Below are 24,133 nucleotides of genomic sequence, written 5' to 3'. Positions count from 1 at the left end.
CCAAAACCAAAAAGAAACCAATTTGCTGTTTATATATCAAAACTTTTTACAGTCTACTGGGAAAACATGACTGCAAAAACTAGGGATAATATCTACAGTTTTGGACCTTTGGGTGACTTCAGATTTCTTTGACTGTTACATTTAATTGAATTTCATTGTCCTTAGGAGGTCAGCATAGTGGAGCGGCTGTATGTGCAGGACCGGACTCCTTCCTGGACTGGAGCTGGCTTCGTCCAAGTGCCCGAAGGGGCTTATTTGGAGTTTTTCATTGACAATATACCATATTCCATGGAATACGACATCCTAATTCGCTATGAGCCACAGGTAAACCCTCGGTGAACTATTGTGGTTGGGGAGAATATTGGTAGAAAAATCTTTCTTTTAATGGACACAATGGTTTTGTGAAACGTGGAAATTACATTGGAATAGGGGAAACTCTCTGACTTCTAGCCTCCATGGAAGTGAAAAATGTAGATTTTTCTTGAATTCAGTTTCACTAGGCACTTAACCTTGCTGAGAACTGAGGTGGTGATGAGAAAGTATCAGATCCTCTCCTTGCCCTCACGGTCTGCACTGCCCAGGAACAGACACACACCCCTAACTGTAGTAATACACCAAAGGTGGAAAGTATACAAGTAGAGATATAAACAGCGATGGAAAATGAAGGGTTCATACCAGCTGGGCTGGGCCAGGGGCTGCCAGAATGTTTCAAAGAATCAGATGTCGGCCTTAAACATAGATGAAATTTTGACCTAAGAGGAAATCAGGAATAGCATGAGCAGAAAAGAGGAAAGTGTTTTGAGAGTCATTACACGTAAATAGGTAAGGGATATGGTTGGACATGCTGTTAGGAAAAATGCCAGGATCAGTAAATGAACTTGGGCTCTATATTAAAAGGAAGCTATCGGAGGGTTTTGAGCAGCGGGTTGTCATTATCTGAGCTGTGTTTTGAGATGGATAGAAAGGGACATAGGGAGAGGCTGGGAGGCAATTTCAGGGATTAGGGCTAGAACTGGGACAGTTCTAGAGGCAGTAGCAGAGGAAATGGTTAAGAGGCAAGGGAAATGCCAGCAAGTGTTTTTCATTTAAACTTGGCAGATGATCGATCAGGAGAGGTCTTCATAAACAGTCAGGTAGCAGAGGGCCAGTGCGGATGGTCCTTTTGATTGTTGTTTCTTGTTCCAGCTACCCGACCACTGGGAAAAAGCTGTCATCACGGTACAGCGACCTGGGAAGATTCCAGCCAGCAGCCGATGCGGTAACACAGTTCCCGACGATGACAACCAGGTGGTGGCCTTACCGCCTGGCTCAAGGTCAGTGAGACAGTGGTTTGCAGCTCCATAGAACTAATACGCAAATTACTCTTCTCCGGTATCTTGCCTTGTGAGTTGTGCAGTTACCACTTCAGAGCCAGAGCCAAATACTGACTATTGACTTTCTTCCTTCGGAATGAACTGCGTAGAGCTTTGATTGACTGGATACTTAAAGGATGACTTTTGTTGTTCTCTTTTGTCACGGGGCAGGTACGTGGTCCTCCCACGCCCTGTGTGCTTTGAGAAGGGTGTGAACTACACAGTCAAGTTAGAACTTCCCCAGTACACCTCCGATGGCAGTGTGGAGAGTCCATACACACTTATTGATTCCGTAAGTGCAAGGTCGTTTCTGACACGTGCAGGGAGGGCTAGGCAGAAAGAGTTCCTCTGCTTCTGCAGAGGGTTTTGTGGGGGGGTAACCCTGAGAGGCTCAGCAGAATCATGTTTTTTTTGCCTCCAAGGCCACTTTGCTTATTTATTTTAGTAAAACTCGACCCTCTGATAAGGTTTTACTCAACCTGATTCTTTCTGAAAATATGAAGTGTCTTAAAAATGACATTTTAAAAAACCATCAAACTGTGGAAGGTCTATCTAAACTTTTCCTGCAAAGAATATTTTAAGAATGGCCAGGTCTATTGAATGAGTCTAGTTTTTCCTTTTCAAGAGTCAAGGAAGCATGTGGGGTTTTATGTGTTTGCTTGCTCTAACTGATGACATGGGACGCCACCATCAGAACACTTTCCTGTTCTCATGTCTTCGTAGCTTGTTCTCATGCCATTCTGCAAATCACTGGACATCTTCAGTGTGGGAGGCTCAGCAGATGGGTCGGTCACCAACAGTGCCTGGGAAACCTTTCAGAGATACCGATGTCTGGAGAACAGCAGAAGCGTCGTGAAAACGCCGATGACCGACGTTTGCAGAAACATAATCTTTAGCATTTCTGCCCTGTTACACCAGACAGGCTTGGGTAGGTATTACTGTAGCTGCTTCTGCCCTCTCTTTCTTGATAGCCCAGAGGACTCTTGGCGCCACGAGAATGGTGGAAGGCAGGCCCTATGGCTCTAAGTGAGGCAATCAGGGCAAAGGCGAGAGTGTCTCAACTACCGCTGGTCTTTATTTTTTTTAAGAATATTTGAGTGATAGAACACCATTGCAGATGCGATCAGTAGTCAAGAAATGCACACCAGGGGACCAGGGGAAAAGTCCGTGAGGATGTAGCACTTCCACATGCAGCTGGGCAGTTGGGATAACTGAAGTTTGTTTTTCTCTTTGAAAGGTCAGAGCAGCCCCCAGAGGTCGCTGGGCTTTTGTCTAAGGTCCTGTGATATTTGAGCTTTGAAGGCAAGGGGAGAAAACCTAAATGACACTCTTCATAGAAAAACTGCTTGTATCTGCCAATTCAGCCTCCAGTGGTACCCTCCTGCTTATCACAGGGATGAGATTGTATTAAACGGGAATTCTGAATATGCCCAGGTATTAAAGGATCAGGAAGAGCCCAAGAGAAGGGAAGTTCAGAAGGCCAGTTCAGAGCCGGGTGTGACGTATTGCGTTCATTTCTTTGGGGGGGAGCAGCTGCTCTGTGTCACAGGTTCTGGCATCTCTTTCCCCTGCAGCTTGTGAGTGTGACCCTCAGGGCTCGTTAAGTTCCGTCTGCGACCCCAATGGAGGCCAGTGTGAGTGCCGGCCAAACGTGGTTGGAAGGACCTGTGACAGATGTGCTCCTGGCACCTTTGGCTTCGGCCCCAGTGGATGCAAACGTAGGTTAATCAGAAGAATTGTGATGATTATCTGAGGAATACTGGTGTGTGTTCCACAACTTCAGGAAGCAGTGCTTCATTCTGGAAGTTGGTCACGTGAGCCCATGAGTATTCTGAACTAGGCACAAGGGTGCTTCCATGAGGGATGGATTTACATTTAATACGTTTCTCAATGTGGTTCCTCGGTTGCCTGTCTCTCTTCAGCTTGTGATTGCAACCTGCAAGGATCTGTCAATGCTTTCTGCGACCCCATCACCGGCCAGTGCCACTGTTTCCAGGGGGTGTACACTCGGCAGTGTGACCGGTGCTTACCTGGGTACTGGGGATTTCCGAGTTGCCAGCCCTGCCAGTGCAATGGCCATGCCAATGACTGCGACTCAGTGACAGGGGAATGCTTGAGCTGCCAGGACTACACCACGGGTCATAACTGTGAAAGGTACGTGGACATGGCCTCTCGAAAGTAAGAGAACGAGGTCATTTTTGGCTGAACAAACAGCATCTTAGAGAAACCCCAGAATGAACCTCTACCAGACTCCAGATGGCTCATTCATTTCTGACCACCTCAGTATTTTCTAGGAACTCATTCATTTATCTAATACGTATTTAGTTTACACCTTCTGTGTGCCAGGCATTGTTCTGGGGCTGGAAATATGGCAGAAAACAAACCCGCCATGAATCTGCCATCTTGGCGAGTCGTCCTAGAGGTCACCGTAGACCTGTACAGAAGTCATCTCTCTCTCTCAGCAGATTCTGGCCTAGGATGAGAGTTGTGAAATGTTAATGCCTGATTTCTGTCCAAGTAGAAACCCAATCCAAATGGGATTAGTCATTTTCAATAGCTTTGTTTTTCTAAACATTTTATGCAGCTACAGTTTCCAGGAGACCATATAAAATGTGCAAAGTAGATCTGTTCTCCAATTAGCAAATGTGAATTGGATAATTATTATGGATGCAAGGCACCGCAGTAGATACTAGTAAGAATAGGGCATAGAATGTGCTTCTAATGACATTAGAGTCCCGCTCAGCTGATAAGAGATAGTCCGCATAAGAAAATGACATGCTGACTTACACTTTTATTGCTAATTAAGAAAGCCAGACATGCTATCAGAACCTCCTTTTTTGGGGGTACTAGTCTCCACTTTCCATGTCAATAAATTTTCTCTTTTAATATCCATCCACTCTGTATAGGCTTTTTGTTTTAAAAATCTCAGCAAGTGCTTTAGTCAGTACAAAAGTTGCTGATCAGATGAAAGAAATCGTTAGTGAAAATTGAACATGTGATTAACTTATGGCGTGAAAGTAAATATGTGGCTCTTGGCTATGCTAGAGGGTATTCAAGGATCTGGAGGTTCCAGTGATTACTCCCTTGAGTAAAAATTATTCCTTCCAACCACAAAACCATGTAGTAAAAGGATATCAAGGAAACATTTATACAAGACTGAAAGGAAGGCATTAATATATTACTGTCATCTTTTGTTTCCTGCATTATGTTTTCCATTATTGTTCTTTCAATGGAAGATGGAAAATAAGTTTGAGAAAATGAGACAGATGAGAAAACCAGAGTATAAAGGAGATGAAAGTGGGATGGGAAACAGAAAACAAAGGTGGTTGTCCACATGCCGATTTGAAATCAGCGCACTCTGCAATGTATTCATAAGAACATCCTGTGAGAAGGGCTTGGTTGATATTTGTGACTGTTCTTGGATTTTACTTGTAAAGCATTTTGATTTCTTGCAGGAGAATGTGAGAGGGTGTGGGAGGAGAAAAGATTTTTGGCTCTCATTTGATTCTGCTGTCTTGTTTGAGCCAATTTCTCATCATTCTTTTCCTTTTTCCAAGATAATTAGTGTCATCCCCACGAATTTAAAAAGAAGCTCTAGGCTCAGATTGTTCCCGAAGTGGGAAGTGGGCAGGGAGGCAGGAAATGAACACTCATTTTCTATCATGATGCATTTGGATTTATTTCACCTAGAAAACTTTCTCAGAAGCCGTTGTACACAATTGCTTCATCACCGCCAATTCCCCCAGCATATAATTGGGGAACATGTTCTCGTATTATGTCTGTGTATAATTTCCTCTGAAGAATTTTCCCCTTTTATTTCTTCATCCTTGCCCCCCATTTAAAAAATATTACCTCTGCCTCAAAAAAAAAAAAGGAAAGAAGGAAAGCATAAAGAAAAACAAACTGAATTGGAAATCCTCAGACCTGAGTTCGAGGCTCAGTTCTGCTTCTAACCCACTTTATTACCTTGAGTGAATTAGCTCACCTCTCCAAGTATCCAACTTTCTGTTAGTAGAATAACTGGGTTGTGTTAGATGATCTTCAAATTCCTTTCAGCTTTTATGTTCTAGGAAGTAAAAAAAGTCACCTAAGTACCATTCGTGTTCCATGACATAGTCACATAATTCCTTGCTAAAAGTCCGGAGGCTGAATTCAAATCCTGGCTCATTACTAACAAATTGTGTAAATCTTGCAAATCACTTAACCTCCCAGAGTTTCTTGTCTGTGAGAAGAGGAGATGGGACCTGCTGGGTTTGGGAGTTGAAAAATAGCATCCATCATCCCCGCCCAAGTTTGAAACCACAAGAGACAGTCACAAGAGTCATGCAGCTGGACAGCATCCTCACCAGCTCTGTTATTGGGAAAGGCTGGATTGCATCATGCCACCATGGGCTTGCTAACCCGTCACCTTCCCAGGCAGAGGCAAAGAACAACCACAAGCTTCACTCCCGCCCCCACCCGACTCCTTAATGCAAGGAGGGAGCTGGCTAGAATGCTCAGGGCATATAGGCAGCTCATAGGACAGTAGGGTGCATATGGGAGTGAGGGAGGGTCCAGATGAGGCCAGGGGTGTCACCCTAATGCAGTAGCCCTGCAAGTGTGATCCCCAGAACAGCACCCTCAGCATTACCCAGGACCTACGAAGTCAGAAAAGGGAGGAGGCCAGCAATCTGTGTTATAACAACCCCTTTCAGGGGATTCTGATTGGAGCTAACGTTTGAGAACCACTGCTGTAATGGAAAGTCCTGCATGTAGACCCATGAGGAATGGGGAGTGAGTATTCCCAAGCAGAGAACACAGTTCCTAAAGCTTTTTTGTGACAGGTCCCTCACAACTCTGGCTCATGGTCTTCTCTTCTATGACTGATGTAGGTGCTTGGCTGGTTACTATGGTGACCCCATCATTGGATCAGGAGATCACTGCCGCCCTTGTCCTTGCCCAGACGGGCCCGACAGCGGACGCCAGTTTGCCAGTAGCTGCTATCAAGATCCTGTTACTTTACAGCTTGCGTGCGTCTGTCATCCTGGGTACATTGGTAGGTCATGTGGAGACTCTGGAAGGAAAAGAGGTGTCTTCATGAGTTAGTTGTTAATGAAGAAAATAGATGTGAAGAGTGAGCCAATTTAGTTTCATTTTTGCAATCCTTAATTAAAAGTGAAGGGCATCTAGAAAGATGCTCTTTTCCTGCTTGGGGTAGAGTAATTCTTGAGTCTTTATGTTAATGTTACAATACAGAGCACGAGAGCAAGCTTGTTTAAATCCATAAATGAATCCCTGTGAACATTTCTCTTATTAGGCAGTAGAAAAATTAATTTACATTTGACTTCTCCTTTCCTTTCCAACTCCTAGCTAAAGAGTCTTAAAGTAGTGATGTGGCCCAACATTCGGCAGAAGGAAGAAAAGAATGTCATCCTGGGGGTCCCCAGATAACTGAATCGGTCAATGCTAGTACATTGTTCATTGTTTCTTATACTCACGTTATCTGTGACACTCAAGGAGTGTAGCAAGGTGTGAAAATAAACTCCCTTTGTTTCATCCTCGATGCCACCCTTTCACATACTAGTTTTGCTAATCCAGAGCTCAGTAAACGTTTGCCTGTAGTTTCAGGATTTCTTAGACAGAGAAGTTGGTCATCATGAAGGACCCCATTTTTCATGCAGGAGCAGTGATTTTTTCAGTTAATGTAATCCTTGGATTAGGATTTAACGCCAAGCTAAGCTTTCCCCTGGTAGGTCGTTTTCTGCTCCTAATCTGCTCCATCCCTGTGTAATGAGAAGCTAACGTACCATGCGCTGGAACTCTTGCAGCTGTCCATGCCCCACGGTGGCCTCTGAGCCAGGCTGCAGCCGTGTTACAGGGGACAGAATACTTCTTTTCCCTCAAACTAGAAGCTGGTTCTTCTCCCCAAACCATGTGGCTCAGAAATGGGTGCTGTGAGGAGCACAGCACAGCCTGGGTTGGCTCTCTCGGCAGGAACGTGGATGGACTAGACCTTTCAGTCCATGAGCTGAAGGTGTTGTGCTTGTTTTATGGACGATAGGTTCCAGATGCGACGACTGTGCCGCAGGCTTCTTTGGCAATCCCTCGGAGGTTGGGGGCGCATGTCAGCCTTGCCACTGTCACCACAACATTGACACAACAGACCCAGAAGCCTGTGACAAGGAGACGGGGAGGTGCCTCAAGTGCCTGTACCACACGGAAGGGGAGCACTGCCAGCTGTGCCGCTTCGGGTATTACGGGGACGCCCTCCAGCAGGACTGTCGGAGTAAGACACACGTTCCTTTTGCCCGCTCTTGGGAGTGGTTTCCACTTTCTTCTGCGTTGGGGCATTTCATTCTTCTGGGATTTATTTCCTTTGAGAATACACTTGTTCAGAGAGGTCAAATTTCACTTTCAACAAAAGGAAGATAACACTGATCTTTCTTTTTTTCTTTGCATCCTCATTTTCTAGCAGGACTGAAGTCTTGAGACGTGACTCAGTACCTGACAGAGACAACCAAAAGGAAAAACTATGTCGCTGTCACCGTGATAAATGCCATCCAATAAAGTGTGTTGATTTTATGTTCTATCCAGGACCTGATTGGCTAGGACCCATTGGTCCACGCCTTTTCTCTGTCACTGATGGGTAGAGCCTTCCAGTTTAAGGAAAAGTAAGAAGTAACAGCTCTAGAGTCTCCTTCAGACTCCATATTTCTCCCTTATCAAGCGATCAGCCAGCATTTCCTCCTGCTCCTGCTGCACAGCCAGCCCCCAGGCCCCTGCCTTTGTTAATCCAAACACGTGTGGAATGTTGAGGACCAGCAGGACTGGATTCCTTCGAGCCGTAGTAGCTTAAAGGGCTTCTACCTGCTCTGTCTGATGCATCCATTCCTGCTGCTCCCTGCCAAGAGTTTGAAGTCACTAGATATCTCAACTCCAATGACATATTTTTTATTATTTGCAGTTAAATCCTCAATTTTAAAATGATTCACCACAGCTTATTACATTTGCGTCTTTTGAAAATACTGCTGGCATGTCTGCCTGGGAGATGTCAGAACATCATCAGAACTTCCGAAGAACAATAGTCGTAGATTTTATCACCTCTATTCCTTCCACGGCTTGTTTGCATTTCCAGGTTGAAATCTGGAGGGGGAACATCATAGCTGTTGGGCTGGCGCTGATCTTTGCACATTGCCTGTGTGTTCTATGAATGTAACAATATACCTAATTGTCTGCTCTTTCTCAGAGTGTGTCTGCAATTACCTGGGCACCGTGCAGGAGCACTGTAACGGCTCCGACTGCCAGTGCGACAAAGCTACTGGCCAGTGCTTGTGTCTTCCGAATGTGGTCGGACAGAACTGTGACCGCTGTGCGCCCGACACCTGGCAGCTGGCCAGTGGGACTGGGTGTGACCCTTGCAACTGTGATGCTGCTCATTCCTTTGGGACGTCTTGTAATGAGGTGAGGCGCTACGGCCTGCCGGCCTGCCGGGGTGACGCCATCAGGGCATAAGGAGAGATGCCTTTATGAGTTCAGGTGACAGATAGTTGGTGCCTTTTCCCCAGTTAGAGAAAGGCACCCCCTGCTGTGATGGCAGCCTTGCCCCAGGGCACACAGCTTGGCAAAGGGCACAGACTGGATGTCAGCCCTCACTTGTCCCACTTGGCTAGGACTACATAACCACGCTGGGAGGCCCCATCTGATGCACCACAGCATTTTAATATGGGGCCCCAGCTGTACACTCAGATTAGAGTGGAAGGGCTGTGCTGTTTCTCGTCAATCTCGGGCTGCTGAATCAGGCTGTTCTCTTAGCCACACAGCCTGAAAGGAACAAACAGCCATATGCAGCATTGTAAAAAGTGTTCGTTTCCTGACACACACTCAGAATGAGGGGCTCCCCATGGCAGATGAGTCCCAGGTGGCCTAGGCGTGTAGTTGATTTGTGAAGAAACATGTAAATAAACAGTAATGTGCTCTGGGCCTTTCCAGCCTCTGTTGCAGAAAAGCAGTTAGGAGATGCTGGCAGGGGGCTCTCAGCACCCAGGAGAGAGGTACGAGTCCCTTTTCTTGTCCAGGATGTGGAGGCCTTCTCAGGCAAACGGCGGGGTCCCACCTCCCCTAACTGGCAGCTGACAAAGAAAGCACAGGCTGGCTTCTGCCCCTCAGCCGCTCTTGACCAAGCTCTGTTTTCTGGCTGTAGTTCACAGGGCAGTGCCAGTGTATGCCTGGGTTTGGAGGCCGCACCTGCAGCGAGTGCCAGGAGCTCTTCTGGGGAGACCCCAACGTGGAGTGCCGAGGTGAGGCTGTGGGCGATCTTGGTGTCGTGCTTGATCAGAATGGAGGGAATAGATGTTGGCTCGGGCATTTTGTAAATTCTAAGCACATCACAAATTAATTTATCTATAAAAACTCTTCAATTGCAAAAGAAATTCATGCTCATTGTTTAAAAAAAGAAACTCTAACAATCTAGCCCTATGGATATGTGGGTAGTAAAAAGTGAACCTGCTTATCTCTCCAGCTCCATTCTCCAGGGGTAATGTTTGTTTGTTTCTGTGCAGAAAGACACACTTACACACCACAGATATACACAAAATTGCTTTTTAAAATGCTTTTAACCCAAATGGGCTTATATTAATTAGGGATTTCGGTTAAATTGATTTTTCTTCCCTGTGAATAGTATTTTGTGGCCATTTTCCTCATCAGTACATGCAGAGCTAAATGGTTGTTCAAGTAAGATTGTTTGATTCCAGTGAGTCAAGTAGACTCTGCTGCTGACAGAACCCTCAGCATTTGTACTTTGTAATGTCCCTACGAGTGGGAACCAGAGGGTGTTGTCATAGCGCCTCTTTGAACAAGAAGTCAAATAGATGACACAAGCTCCAAGTCTGTTAATGAGGATAAAACCCAGAGTCGCACTTAGGCTTATAATCGAATAGGACCAGGGCGGGAAACCTGACATTTTTTTTTTAAGAACAAAAACTTGTAAAATCATATGAATCATAAAGATTGCTTAATTTTTATGCTGTTGCAATGTTTTTTATGACCTGCTGGATTACTTTTCAGATCTTCAAGTAAAAGCATTTACGGAAAAGATTTTAATAGATTGTATTCTTATTTGGGTTTTCATCCCTGTTTTAAATTTATAACTATGGATAAATATCTCTTATAGTTTCGTATTTCTTCTTTGTTACACATCTGAAATTTTAGGTCCCTGTTGGACTCTAAATTTTAAAAAATGACCTTTTTCTTTCTTGGACATAACTGTAGCAAGAAATAACACAGATCTTCAAGTTAGCAGTTCATTGAGGATCTCCTATCAGAGGTCAGAAGCCTAGAAACAGTGTGTTCCTGCAGTCAATAGGGCTGTTCCTTAACAGCAGGAAAATTTCAAACAGTGGACAAGACCAGAACAAAAGGCATGTGATTTGTTTTTCCAATTGAGGCCCTTCCAATTTAGCTAGAAGGATTTGGGCAGACAAATTAGATTAAGGTGTTTTCCACAGAGGAGACTGTGTTTGCTGTGTTAATAAACAGGTACTTTTTCGTTCATCCTTCTTCAGCCCCAGTGTTGGTTCTTAAATGGAGCTGATTTTCTCACCTCCCCTAGAAGGACTGTGACATTCAGCGCAGCACTTGCTCCAAGCTATCTTCTGCAAATATAACCCTGCTTGAAATCTGGCTTCTCCAGAGTTCTAACCACTGTTCTGTTCAATTCCTCAATCTTGTAATGGCCTTAGCGCCCCAGGAACTTGATTTTTTCCAGATAATGGTTCTATCGTTGCTTATGGCCTGATTCTATCAGCATGTGTCATTGGAAAAATAGCTTTGGCTGCCAAAGCTTTCTGACCTTTTGCTCTGTCTAAGCTTTGTTAGTATGAAAGGCCTGTTCCCCAGAATCAGAGTCAATCAGAGAATTGTTCATCTAGTCCTCAGAAATTTACCCCCTTACCCTTTAATCTTTGCTTTAAACTTTCAGCTCTCAATCTGCCAGAGAAATTGTGGCTTTAAGGAACAGTATCAACGGGTTTGGGTCAAAAGTTGATCATGTTTTGGACACTTTGCAAAGAGTGAAATCCATGGCATTGATGTTTGCCAACTCCTTTGTTCCTTTTCTCCAGAAGAAAGGGCAGCCCGTTGCAGTAGAAACTATTGGGACCCCCGTGCTTCTGACACTGTGTGGAAGAAGCTCCTAACTTACAAAAGTCCCAGAAAGAGTGAGAATTGATTGAACAGTGGGGACTCATTGCCAGCCCCAGGGCTTGTGCGTGCAGGCGGGCAGTAGGAGCAGGACCAGTAAGATTTGATAGAGACAACATGCAGAAGCACACAGAGTTCAGGGCTTTTAGATGTACTGGAAGGTAGTCACAAATGGAAATGGGAGGACAAAACTTGAAGGGACTGGGTCCAGCGATCAGCAGGACGAGAAGAGATGTCATCCGAAATTAGGTGGAACTATGAGCAAAGAACGTGACCACTTTTCTCAAATTACATAAGTAATTGCCAGTCTTCCATTTCAAATCTCTTCGTTGAACAGGGTACAAATTTAGACTTTCTGGTGCCATCTCATTAACAATAAGGTTATAGAAAGACTTAAATCATAGCTAAGTAGTCTCCTTATGGGAAAAAAAAAACTGTAGTTATGTAAAAGACAAATGAGTTGAGCCTCAAACTTATAAATTGTTGAATGTTCCTATTGTCCAGGCGGGTTGGGGCTCTTGGCCAGTCGTGCCAAGTCTGAACAAGCCCACCACTGTGCTGGGATGGGGAGAGTATCTCATCCACCCACCACCGAACGTGCCAGAGGAAACTTCAGCTGGGAGCTCTGCGTGGTGCCCCCACCAGTCACACGGTCACATGAGGAATCTTTCTGTTGATTCACAGATAGCAAAGAGCCTCTGACTCTTGGGAAAAGCAGTGTCTCTTAACCCCAGAAAGACTGGAAATGTGGGGCCTAGGTAGGGGGCACTGGGTAGTGGCCAGCATGCTTGTTTTTCATTTCAAAGTGTTTTAGCAGAGAAATGAAGTCCATTTCTTTGCTCAGACATAAGTGTTTACAATGCTTGTATTCTTTTCTCAGCCTGGAATTCATTTACAATCACCCACCTTTTTATTTCTTGTCAGTGTGACTCAGGAAACCAGATTTAATTTGATTGTTTAGAGACCCACACATACTCTTGGTAGAAGAGGGAAGGCTTGTCTCCTATGATCCTAAGCCCAGAATTTGGCCCTAAGTGCTGGGCTAGACCAGAGTTAGGCAAACTGACCATGTGCCAAATCCAGCTTACTCTGTGTCAGTCAGGTTTCCGTGGACTCAGCCAGGCCGTTTGTTCCATGTCATGCAGCCTCAGGCTGCATGGTCAGAGCTGAGTTGCGTGACAGAAACCATATGGCCTCCAAAGCCTAAATATTTACCATCAGGGCCTTTGTAGAAAAAGTTTGCTGACCCCTGGACCAGACAGCCAGCTCATTTCTGCAGGTGAGGTCATAGTCATTCTCTAACTTGCATTTCAAAACCAAGGTTGTATCACTGAGTTATATTATCAAAAAAAGGTGGGGCTGAGGGAGATAGAGGGTGTAAAGAGAAAGAGAATCACATTTAAGAGATTAAAAAGTATTAAAGTTTCCCTTGCTTATAGTAAAATGGAAATGCCTAGGTGAAGTGTCAGGAAACCGTTCGGCATGAGCAAATCCTGGAGTCCCAGGTCCCTTTGAGACAAGGTCCATGGCAGAAGAGAATGGGCCCTGTTCCTAACTGTAGGATGCAGCACTTTCTCTGTTCCCAGGCAGACTGAAGTTTCCAGAGGAAACGTAGGGAACCAGCACGACACTGAGTGCTGCCCATGGGGGGTGGACACTCAGCAGAGAAAAGCTGGCGCCTGAACGGGAGGCGTTTGCAGGGTCCCTGGGGAAGTGGGTGCGTCATCTCGTGATGGCAGGAGGCAGAAAACAAGTGGTGCAGGCCTTTTCACTGTCAGAGGCAAGACCTGTAGGAACTAGAGTCATTCGGCAAGGTTTCATGGGAAAGGTTAGCTCCAGTGGCCATTTACAGAGGCTCCGCTCGCTGTGTGCTGAGCACTTTTAGGGCGATTACATGCATATTCTTGATTTTATTCTTCCACAACCAACTCGTGGGTGAGTATCATCTCTATCTCACAGCTGAGAAATCTCAGGCTCAGAGAGGTTAAGTGCCCAAAGACACACTACAAGTGAGGACAAAGCTGGGATCAAGTCGGGCCTGGTGGTTCCTCGATGGCAGTGATAGTTAGAGAGGGAATTACTATCCTGGAAAAGGGGGTGGGGGCGCCCTCAGGAAACCACCTTACTGGAGAATCATGGAGAGATTTGGTCTCACCAGATTGTAAAAAGCCTTGGATGGCAAGTCACTGAGGATGGACTTTCTTCAGTGGGCAGAGGAGGTCTGGAGAAGGAGAGGGAAGGATATAAAGAAAGCAGAAAATTGTACCTACTGGTGAAAAGGTACGTAAGCTGTTTCCCATTCTGGCATTGACTTGGCAGTGTTCTCCTCTAGACCTCAAGGTCTATAAAATGGGTGCAATAGTCTTCATTTACCTATCTTTCAGAGGTCCTGTTTTCAATGATGAGAAAACTTAGTGAAAATGGAGGAAACCTACTGGCTACATAACAAATAATGTATGTATAGGTGAAGGTAGAAGTCCTACGGCTCACATTAAAATGATTACTGTCTCCTTTTTAAAATGCTCTTCTTCCTCTTCATGATTTGTTCACTTTTGCCATATACACTATCTTTTCCAAGAGAAAGGTTTTGATCCTCTGCCCAGTAATCCCATTTCTTAAAGCAATGCTGAGCTTCGGTCCATTTGGACTACTTCCTTCGGAGAGGAGGAAATCCACGGACCTGTCGCAGACTGCTTGCACCCTTAGTCTGGAATGTCATAGGTCCCAGTGAGTGTGAGGCATCATCGGAGAGTCTCCTTCATAATATTAGTGTCCGTGAAGTTTTAAATTGTCAGGTGAGAACCAACCTTTCTGCTTCAGTCAGAAAAACTCTTGGGGGTTCTTTTTACAAGGTCGTAAGTGTGAGGCTTCTGGTGCTGGCCTCCCAGGTGATCCCATTAGAGAAGCAGTTCTGGAAACCCAATAGGCAGGAAAGCAGGCACGTCTACAGGAGCGTTCGCAGCTTCCCAGCTTCCGTTTGAAATGAAAACCTAATGCATGTTAGAGTAGTCATTTGGTATCCTTCCAGAGAAAGTTCAGGATCGATGTTTTCTATGATGAAAGTGCACTTCAGCGTCTGTGAAATGTGACTCTTTCCTTTTCAATAGAAGGAAAGGACTGTTGGTCAGTTGAGCTGAACCGGTCCTTGTCTTCTGGAGAGAGCTGAAGCTCTGCTCACCCTTCAGAATGCTGGCCTTAAAGGGACAAGGCACAGGGTCCAGAGATCAGAAAGGACAAGGACAGGTATCCTCCAAAATTAGATGGAGCTAATTAGATGGGGAAAGAACGTGACCACTTTTCTCAAATTATGTAGTTAATTGCCAAGTATGTCTTCAATAGCAAATCTTTCTGTTGAAATGGTTTGTTGGACGGTGTGACTTTAGACGTTCTGGTGCCACCTTGGTAACAATATCCTAAAAAGACTTGGGTCATGGCTCAATATTCTCCTTGTGGGGAAAAAAATGTGGTCATGTACAAGACAAATGAGGCAAACCTTAATGGGAGATCACTTGCCTTTTAAACCGTACAGTTTGGGGCCAGTATTTTCCCCCTCAAAGGTGTCCATGACAAAATGAGAACAAGACATGCCGTTACCAATGAAATGAATGAAACATTATTAGCAAAATTAAAAATAAACATATGCACACATTTCCTTGTCCCAAGCATGAATCCATTAAAAACCTCTTTAGGACTGAACTAAATAATACCTTTGCATTATCTATGGAAAAGCAATAATTTTACAAGCAAGCTGAAAGCATATGCAGCGTCTGCCTCAGTTATCCCTGCCTGCAGGGGATGGTAAAGTAGACACAAGCCTCCTGAGACCCATAGACCCCACACAGGCAGGCAGTGGGCCCACTGGCAGGAGCAGACCGAGAAGCTCATTGACTAAATGGCATCATTAAGGACCTCTGCTTACACAGATAGTCAGGTTTGTGCACCAGCCTGCATTGCTGAACTTCCAAAGGCATAACTGCTGCAGGCCACACACACTCTTTCTCCCCTAAACAGACACATTAATGTACAAGAGGAAGGCTGGAACAGCTGGGAAAATAATACTCAGTACTCCTCAAGATGCCGTGTAGTGACCCGCCACCTTGGCATCGCCTGGCAGTTGTTATGCAGATTACCAGGCCCCACCGCAGACCTACTGATTCCAGATCTGCAGGGTCGGGGAGCAGTTGTGTTTCATGAATCCTCCAGCTGATTCTGCTGCATGCCTAAGTTTGAGAGGCAAGGACCAAGATAATCCAGGTACCTCGCTCTTTGGAAGGTGATTTAATTTTACCAGATGATATGGAAATCCATTCCTGAAGTCTAAACAGCATCAGCGTTCAGACACAGCACCATCTAAGTTCTTCCCATTCTCCTGATCTCAGAAACTGATGAAGGCAGTGGTTGTCCCAAGTCTTCCTCATTAAATCTCTGGGCATCACTAGGCATTCCATTAGAAAAAATTCCGTGGTCAAATGAGTTTGGGATATGACTGGGTAAAAAAATGTGAAACAGGGTTTTTCCCACAGACCTCCGCTGAGTCTTTAATTTGCTGATGTTTGTTTTGAATCTTTAAGAGAACGATGTAGAATTTCCCAAACCTACTGGAATATGGGACTCTTATTTCCGGGAACATGTCCTAGAACTAATGATCTAGGGAACACACTTAAATGTATCCTCCAGCTCCCCTACACTGCTTCATGACTCATGAGAATGCCCCAAAAGAACACAGGAAACATGAAACATGCCTGAAGTGCCTGGAAAGAAACAATATGCTTAATGGAGAAAAGTTTTGAAAACCCAAGGCACCAAGAGAATACCATACACATACACGTTTTAGATCCTAAAGATTGAGAATATTCAAAACTTCAAATATTTGAATATCACGATGTTATTCAGAAATATAAAAAGATAAATGTAAGGAAGGCCATGACAACTTCTCGTTCCCCTTTGTCCAGTGGAAATGTGACCAAGCAGGTCTTTGAGCAGGAGATCACCTGACACTTGCAGGGACACAGCAAGTGACAGTAAGGAGAACATGTACTGAGTGCCTCCTATGGGTCAGACGCTCCTTGAAGCAGTTTAGAATTGTTATTTCATCCGGAAAGCACTCCTGTGAAGGAGGGGTAATCATTACCCCCTTTTTACAGACATGGAAACTGTGATTCAGTCTCCTTGCTGCCCAGAGCCCCACAGCTGGCATGTGGGGAAGCAGGACTCAGCCGGGCTTCCTGAGCCCACAGCTGTGCTCTGACCATAGCACTGTGCTACTCAAACTTGCAGCTCGAGAGCTTGGAGTGTAATTGGCCAACAAAGGCAGTGGAGAGAGAAAGCAATGGAATGGGACAGGCCACAACACATCTCTCTGGGTTTAGAGGATGGAGGCCTTGCGAGCAGCTCTCAGGGCCATCAGTGAAACTGGTTCTGGAAGGTGTTGCGTTAGAAAGTCTTTCAGAGGCAGATCGTAGCTAGTGACTACAAAATCTTAAAATGTAAGATTTTATAAAGATTTTTGAGAGAATATGAATCTGTTGTACTTTGTCACAGTTGACATTTTAGGAGGATTATTTTATAGGAGCATGTAAATGTCCCTTGCATGCGTGTACCAAAACTGAGGTTAGGGCCTCGTTGGGCAAAGACAGCTGAACTCCAGTTTGCAGGTTAACCCTGTGCTTGATGCTGAGAATGGAAAAATGGTTGAAGGTGGACCCCTGCCCTTGGAATCCTCAGTCTAGTTAAGAAAACAAGATATTTGTTTGTTTTGGGGTTTTTTTAATTGTTATTTTTTTTACCCCACCTTTTTCCAGAAAGGATTGAAGGCCAGAGGTAAGATGTGTATACAGGCTTTTTGTTATTCAAACACTATACAAATACTCAGACATGTCGAGTGTTGATAAAATGAGTTAGTCACCTGAGAATTGGGACGCTAAGCCAGGGTTCAGTGGCACAGGCATTGTGACAAGTGATGTCAGTCACAGTCCATTGGCCAAGCACGCCAATTTGACTCTGTGCCGTTGGAATCTACCTAAAATGCCAACCTTACTGGGCCAGCGAGAGATGGGGACTTGCGTGGCTCCCCAGGTCCCGTGTATCACTCTGATAGTTTGTGAGCCTGTGCACTTGGTGCTGGATTGGCTATCACAATGGCAGATACCCAAGAGTTAGATTACGCACAGTGGAAAGCCTTTGAACTAGATACTTAGAATTCCTGTGACTTCTTTCTGATTTACTTTTCGTTTTCTCAAGTTTGTTGCATTTCTGCAAGTATCCATCCTTCCATTTGGGGACCAGGGAGGGTGAGGTGTGTTAGGAGCTGCTCGTTTGTGTTGTGTCCTACGCCAGATGCATCACAGCATCGGACGTCACCTGAATTGTCTATCTTGATAGGATCCAAAGGAAGTCAGAGGAAGAGGAAGGCAGAGGCAGGACAGAGCTTAAAAGCCCAGGCTCTGGAGCTGCAAAGTGCTGAATCGGAATCGTGTTTCAGCCATGTCCTTGCTGTAAGACTTGGGGTGGGTAACGTGTCCCACAGGCTTAGTGAGGGAGTTCAATGCGATGATTGATGTGTATAAACCATTTCTACAATGCCAGGCACAGAAGCGTTTGTTACCTTACCAGAAATGTGTGTGTTCTGTTATCGTTAAGAACTGTCAGCGAGGGCTGAGGTGATGCGTATTTCGGCGAAGCTGCTGCGGTCACTACAACAGCCGCTGGTAAATGGTCATCAGTGGTTGACACCTTCCCATTGTTACAGTGACGATTCTGAAAGCCAGGTCTTGTCACTGCAGTGTATGGTCCAGTAGATGAGCGAGCATTGCTGTTTCCCTTCCAGCCTGTGAGTGTGACCCCAGGGGCATTGAGACACCGCAGTGTGACCAGTCCAGCGGCCAGTGTGTCTGCATCGAGGGTGTCGAAGGCCCGCGCTGTGACAAGTGCACGCGAGGGTACTCGGGGGTCTTCCCCGACTGCACTCCCTGCCACCAGTGCTTTGCTCTTTGGGACATGATTGTCACTGAACTGACCAACAAGACCCAGAAGTTCCTGGAGAAAGCCCAGGCCTTGAAGATCAGTGGTGTGATCGGGCCGTACCGGGAGACTGTGGACTCAGTGGAGAAGAAAGTCAGTGAGATCAGAGACATCCTGGCCCAGAGTCCAGCCGCCGAGCCGCTGAAAAACATTGGGAATCTCTTTGAGGAAGCAGAGTGAGTAGTTAATGAGCTTGTGTAAGAATTCACGGTATTATTTCAACTTAATAATAAGCAGCAGCAATGCCTTGGCATGGTGCTTCCGTCCGAAGGCGTGGTTAGTCATGTGAGTACAAACAGATGCTGGCCATTCACTTCCCAGCAGTCTTTACTCTGTGCATTTGGCCCATCCCTGGGGACCAGATCTGTGGAGGCTGCGTGTAGGATGTGTGCGTGTCGTGTTCCACGCTCCTCTTTGCAAATGGTGCTCTAAGGCAGTAAAATGGCAAGAACATGGAATTCGGAGGCAGAGGATCCACGAGTCCCAGCTCAGTTCCTTGCTAGGCTTGTGAACTTGAATGACTCGCTTATTCCTGAGCCTCTCCTTTCTCTCCTGTGGAGGAGTGGCAGATAATATGGCCTTTACCGTACAGAGTAACAAAAGGATTGATCTATGAAATGGATAATGTAATTGCAAAAAAGCATTATAAATATGAATTGTTACTGTATGCTTTGCTACTGCCAGGGAAATTCCATTACCACAAATAAGACTCCAATTTCCGAGTTCCTTCCGCTGCTCAGCCGTTGGTCCACCGCAACAGTGCTTCATTCATCGAACTGTAACAATTCTCTATAATGAAAAATCCTCCTCTTAGCCCTTCTCTAGGTAAACCTCTCTCTGACTGGGTAGTGTTTATTTTGCCAACGAAAGCAGAGAGAATTGAGCTGAGTGATGCCTAACTTCTCCCAGATCATTTTTCTACCATTTCTCATAGCCGTGTCTCTCATGCTCTCAAGTACTCCAACTGCCTTTACCAAAACCCGCACCATCAGTTCGAGACTGAAGGACAAAGACAAAGCAGGAAGGGGTAGCAAGTGTTTGCGTTTCCTTAAGAGCTGTGTTTTCTTATTGCAGACTCACCATTTGGCATGAGCAAGGGGACTGTTTCATAGCTAAATCCTATAGACTGAGGTGATTTTACATTACGACAGAACTACAGGAATATTTTGTGTGTGATGGGACTGTAGTCAGCATCTCTAAGACGCCAGATGGACTTTTCATCTCAACATGATGTATGAGAAGCAGGAAGGGAACAGCTGACCTTAGCACAAGTTCCTTGCAGAAGGTGTTTCCTAGACCTTCTCGATTTAAAGCAACTGGTCCCTCCACTTCAAAGCTCGGGTTTTGTGCCCAAGACCATGTGGTTGCCCTTGGTGCGATGTAATGTCTCTGTGGGTTAATAGGCATTTAATGAGGAGTTTCACCTTATCAAAAAGACTGTGGTGCTGCTCAGCTCCTAACACAGAACGAAAAGTTTTGAGAGGCCGTGGTCTGAGTGCAAGCCTATTTAGGAAATGGTTCTTGGCCTTGGTCTCATGTACTAAGGGAGAACAAAAAAATATGGTGTCCTTCAAGAGCCGCCCAGAAGAGAGACTGCACTCAGGAAACAGCTCGTTTCAACTTACAATCAGGTAGATCGTAAGCATCTCAGGAAAACTAGGTTCATGGATCTTTTTTCCATGCGCTATCCAAGAATGTATGTTTTAGGATCCAAAGTAGCACTATTTAAAAATATGCAATGTTCAATTTGATTTTTTTTTAAGTTGTAACATGGTATGAGAGCTGAGAAGAAATGAAAGCTTTCTGTGAATCAACAGATTAATAAGAGTAAAGCACTGAAAAAAGAAACTATAATAGCCTCAGGAAAAAAGTCATTGGGTTTCTAAAATGTAATTTAACGTACAAATCCTTTCAAGTACTTATTTTCTGAATTGGGGCATGGTATTATCTCAGCCTTAAATATCATTTTTCTAGTGGCCCTCAACCTTTCAGCATCTCTACACTTTCCCAGTTTTTCATACTGTTATATTCCTGAGAAGACAATTATATTCCGTAAGATGACCCAGTAATACCCAGAGCAATGGCCTTCTCAGAGATTACTTTCATAGTCTCACACACACACACACACACACACACACACACACACACACACGAACACTGTATGTACAAGTAATATACATGTAGATGCCCAAAGTACAGATTTGGAGATAGACACAGAACAAAATGCAGTTTAGATTCCAAATGAAATATTGTGAAAATTAAATGTTATCATATTTCTTTCTCAGTAGATGCTACCTTCTTCCTTATAAAAAATAAAAGGGTTGCTTGTTGTTGGAAGGAGGCTCCTTTGATGGACCTTGCTTAAAGGGGGAACTGCGTGACCAGCCTGCCGGCTCCTGCGTGACCAGCAGACTGGCTCTGCCAGCTTCCTGCTGGCTGTGGGGCTTCCTTTCTGCATGTTCCATCTTGCAGGAGATCCCTGAGGTTCAGATAAGCATATTTTTGGCAGGGGCTGGAAGGCATAATTCTGCACTGGAGTCACTTATGTCTTTTGAGTTTATGGGATTGAACGGGCTTGAAGCCTCTTATGTGCGGAGCTGGAACTCCACAATTTGGACCCATGCTCATACTGCAGCAGAAATCCAGAATCCTTCAAATGGTCCATCTGCCATAGCACAGCTGAGAGGTGCTTCTGTGCTTTTCTTCGACGTCTTTGAAGAAAGAAAATGTGTTAGATTTAGTACAGTCTCTTGATGAGGAGATAAAACCAGTACAAAGGGATAAATTGTTACCAACTACTGAATTGGTTTGTAAGTACAGAGTAATGGATATAGTATTAGGAGAAAATGTGAAAATGAGACTTCAGAATTCCCGTTTGGTTTATTTTACTTGGGTAAACTTACCCTTCTCTGTACAGGAAACTAACCAAAGATGTTACGGAAAAGATGGCTCAAGTAGAAGTGCAATTATCTGACACGGCTTCACAAAGGAACAGCACAGTCAAAGAGCTAGATTCTCTGCAGACAGAAGCGGAAAACCTAGACAACACCGTGAAGGAGCTTACTGAACAATTGGAATTTATCAAAAACTCAGATATTCGGGGTGAGCATTTTCTGTGCAAAGAGTCAATCCTGAACCATGGATTTAACCATCTGTCTAACCTCTTTAATACGGCACTTTCAGGAAAAAAAAATTGAGTGCTTTCTAATAATTTTAAAGCTTTTTCTCATTGAGTCTCTGAAACAAATGAGAATTAAAGTCTTCATTTTATAAATGTGGGACCTGGGCCACAGAGAGGCTAAGAGGCACAGCAGAGGTCCCAGGGAGCAAGCAGCGTTCATTTCATTGGAATGGCATTTGTTTCCTGATTTTTTTCAGTTAGTGCTTTAACCTCCTTGGCTTTGCTTGGAAAGGGGCTCTTTTGAATAGTTAAGAAATTTGGTTGATACTTCTGCAAATGTCTTACATTCAAGAATATTGCTTGGTCAGGAAATAATTTTGGCAAACCCTTCATCTATTATTGTAGCCCACAATAGAACCCTCCCCCAAAAAGCAGAAGAAAGTAGAAATAGATCAGATCACACTATCCATCCTGTTTAATGCATGATCACTTATTTGTTTTTTGGCTAGGTCCTTCAAGCCAAAGCTTGTCATACTTTTTTATGTATATAATACAAACCACTTGAGTGGATTTAAATAAATGACTGAGGAAGGGAAAAATTAGCTGGACATGTAACTTACAGGCTGCCTGACACCAGCTGCTTAGAAAGAACTGGATGCTGGCCTGGGTAGAAACAACATCATGCTTCACTTAATTTTCCATCCAGATGTTTGGCGTCCTCTAGAGCCAGAGTAGCTGCTAACCGGACAAAGTATATTCATTGATCGTGAGAGGAAAGTTGTATGTCTTTCTCCATAAAGATTTTATTTCTTGAATTTTCAAACAAAACCGTACAGTAAATTCAGGGCTGGAAGATATCCAATACAGACACTGCTTCATGAGGAGATTGAGTCCAAGGGAACTAACTGGGCAGGTCCATTTCGTGCTTAGGTGCCTTGGACAGCATCACCAAGTACTTCCAGATGTCCCTAGAGGCTGAGGAGAGGGTGAATGCCTCCACCATAGACTCCAACAGCACTGTGGAGCAGTCGGCGCTCACTCGAGACAGAGTAGAAGACTTGATGCTGGAGCGAGAGTCCCAGTTCAGGGAAAAACAAGAGGAACAGGCCCGCCTCTTGGATGAGCTGGCAGGCAAACTACAAAGTCTAGACCTGTCAGCCGCTGCTGAATTGGTAAGTTTAGGGGGTTTGGCCTCAAGGCTATCCGTGATATTAGAGAGGAAAAACACTCTGCTTTGTCTTTAATATTGTTCACTTTGCAAATGAATCAGCAGGAGTGAAACTCCCGGGCTAGTCTGTCACAGTATGGGGTGTCCATGACCAAGCCAGATTATAAACCACAGCTGTGTGTTTCCCGTTTTCCTTCTCTTCAAGCGGTGTCTCTGGGACAACCAGGGAATCGTGGCTACTCTCCTGTACTCTTGTACCAACTCATTGACTTCGTATTTAAACTTGACCCTTTGTATACTGTGGCATTTCTTTTTTACTTTGTTCTCATTTGAAGTGCAAACTCCATCTCAGAGAAGCAATTCAGAATCATTCTGGGAGGAATTTCCTAAAAAAATTTAAGGGAGCTAAAGAATTTTTTCCATGGGTGTTAGTTAAAATGTTTCTTTGTTCCAGTAACTTTACCTGGTGAAGATTAATCCTGAGACCAGCCCAGAGAGTAGATTCATTTCCCAGAAGCTTTTAAAAAGTAACCCTGGAGCCAAATGAAATTGAGTAGTGACTTTAATGAAAATCAGGCAGAAGGCCAAAAACAGCCAAAGTAAGCCTGTTTACTCCCCCTGATTCCTTACTGTTTTTCGTGGAAGAGGACCTATCTGAGAGAATTTGGAGGGTGTTTTTTATAGACTTTTATTTTGTAAGGGTTGTGCGCCCTTAGCTTAGTAACAGGAACAGTAAAAGAGGGGGATGTGAGTGCATAGGAGACTGAAGGGTTCAGACTTCATTACAGTTATCTGAGTGACAGTTCCTCTCCCACCCTGCCTCCTTCCCCACCACGCCTTTCTCTGAAATAGACAAAACAGTCTGTATTGTGAGGAAGTTAATTGATGCCTACAGTATATATTCATTAAGAAACTTTATAGCATCTCACGGAAATAGAGAGTAAATAGATCTCCTGTCGCTATTTAACACAAAGAAAAATGGAGGCCTGGAACAGTATGTAAACTGCACCTACCGTGTTTCCCCGAAAATAAAACCTATCCGGATCAGCTCTAATGAGACTTTTGGAGCAAAAATTAATATAAGTATATTGTATTATATTACATATTATATTATATATTAAAGAGCACATCTTATATTAATTTTTGCTCCAAAAGATACATTAGAGCTGATTGTCCGGCTCGGTCTTATTTTCGGGAAAACACGGTACTAGCAGATAAAATTGTTATACTTAAGCATAAAATGCCAATTCTTCAAATCTTACTTCCTTTCAATCTTGATTGCTTCCTTACAAATTC

General features: G+C 44.4%; 1 protein-coding gene across 1 annotated transcript in view; it reads left to right on the top strand.

Moving 5' to 3' along the window:
• LAMB1 (laminin subunit beta 1) overlaps positions 1–24,133 on the top strand; it is a 64,347-nt gene that overhangs the window by 31,310 nt on the left and 8,904 nt on the right. Inside the window, exons 15-27 of the mRNA XM_081080238.1 lie at positions 166–324; positions 1,186–1,313; positions 1,524–1,644; positions 2,076–2,280; positions 2,927–3,070; positions 3,275–3,506; positions 6,224–6,387; positions 7,393–7,617; positions 8,578–8,792; positions 9,532–9,628; positions 18,355–18,724; positions 21,466–21,650; positions 22,600–22,841. Coding sequence (XP_080936364.1) covers positions 166–324; positions 1,186–1,313; positions 1,524–1,644; positions 2,076–2,280; positions 2,927–3,070; positions 3,275–3,506; positions 6,224–6,387; positions 7,393–7,617; positions 8,578–8,792; positions 9,532–9,628; positions 18,355–18,724; positions 21,466–21,650; positions 22,600–22,841 — 2,487 coding nt within the window. The remainder of the gene's footprint in view (positions 1–165; positions 325–1,185; positions 1,314–1,523; positions 1,645–2,075; positions 2,281–2,926; positions 3,071–3,274; positions 3,507–6,223; positions 6,388–7,392; positions 7,618–8,577; positions 8,793–9,531; positions 9,629–18,354; positions 18,725–21,465; positions 21,651–22,599; positions 22,842–24,133) is intronic.

This window comes from Rhinolophus hipposideros (assembly GCF_964194185.1).
Source record: "Rhinolophus hipposideros genome assembly, chromosome: 18".
NCBI classification, from domain to species: Eukaryota; Metazoa; Chordata; class Mammalia; order Chiroptera; family Rhinolophidae; genus Rhinolophus; species Rhinolophus hipposideros.
This window is presented reverse-complemented; position numbering and strand designations above follow the sequence as displayed.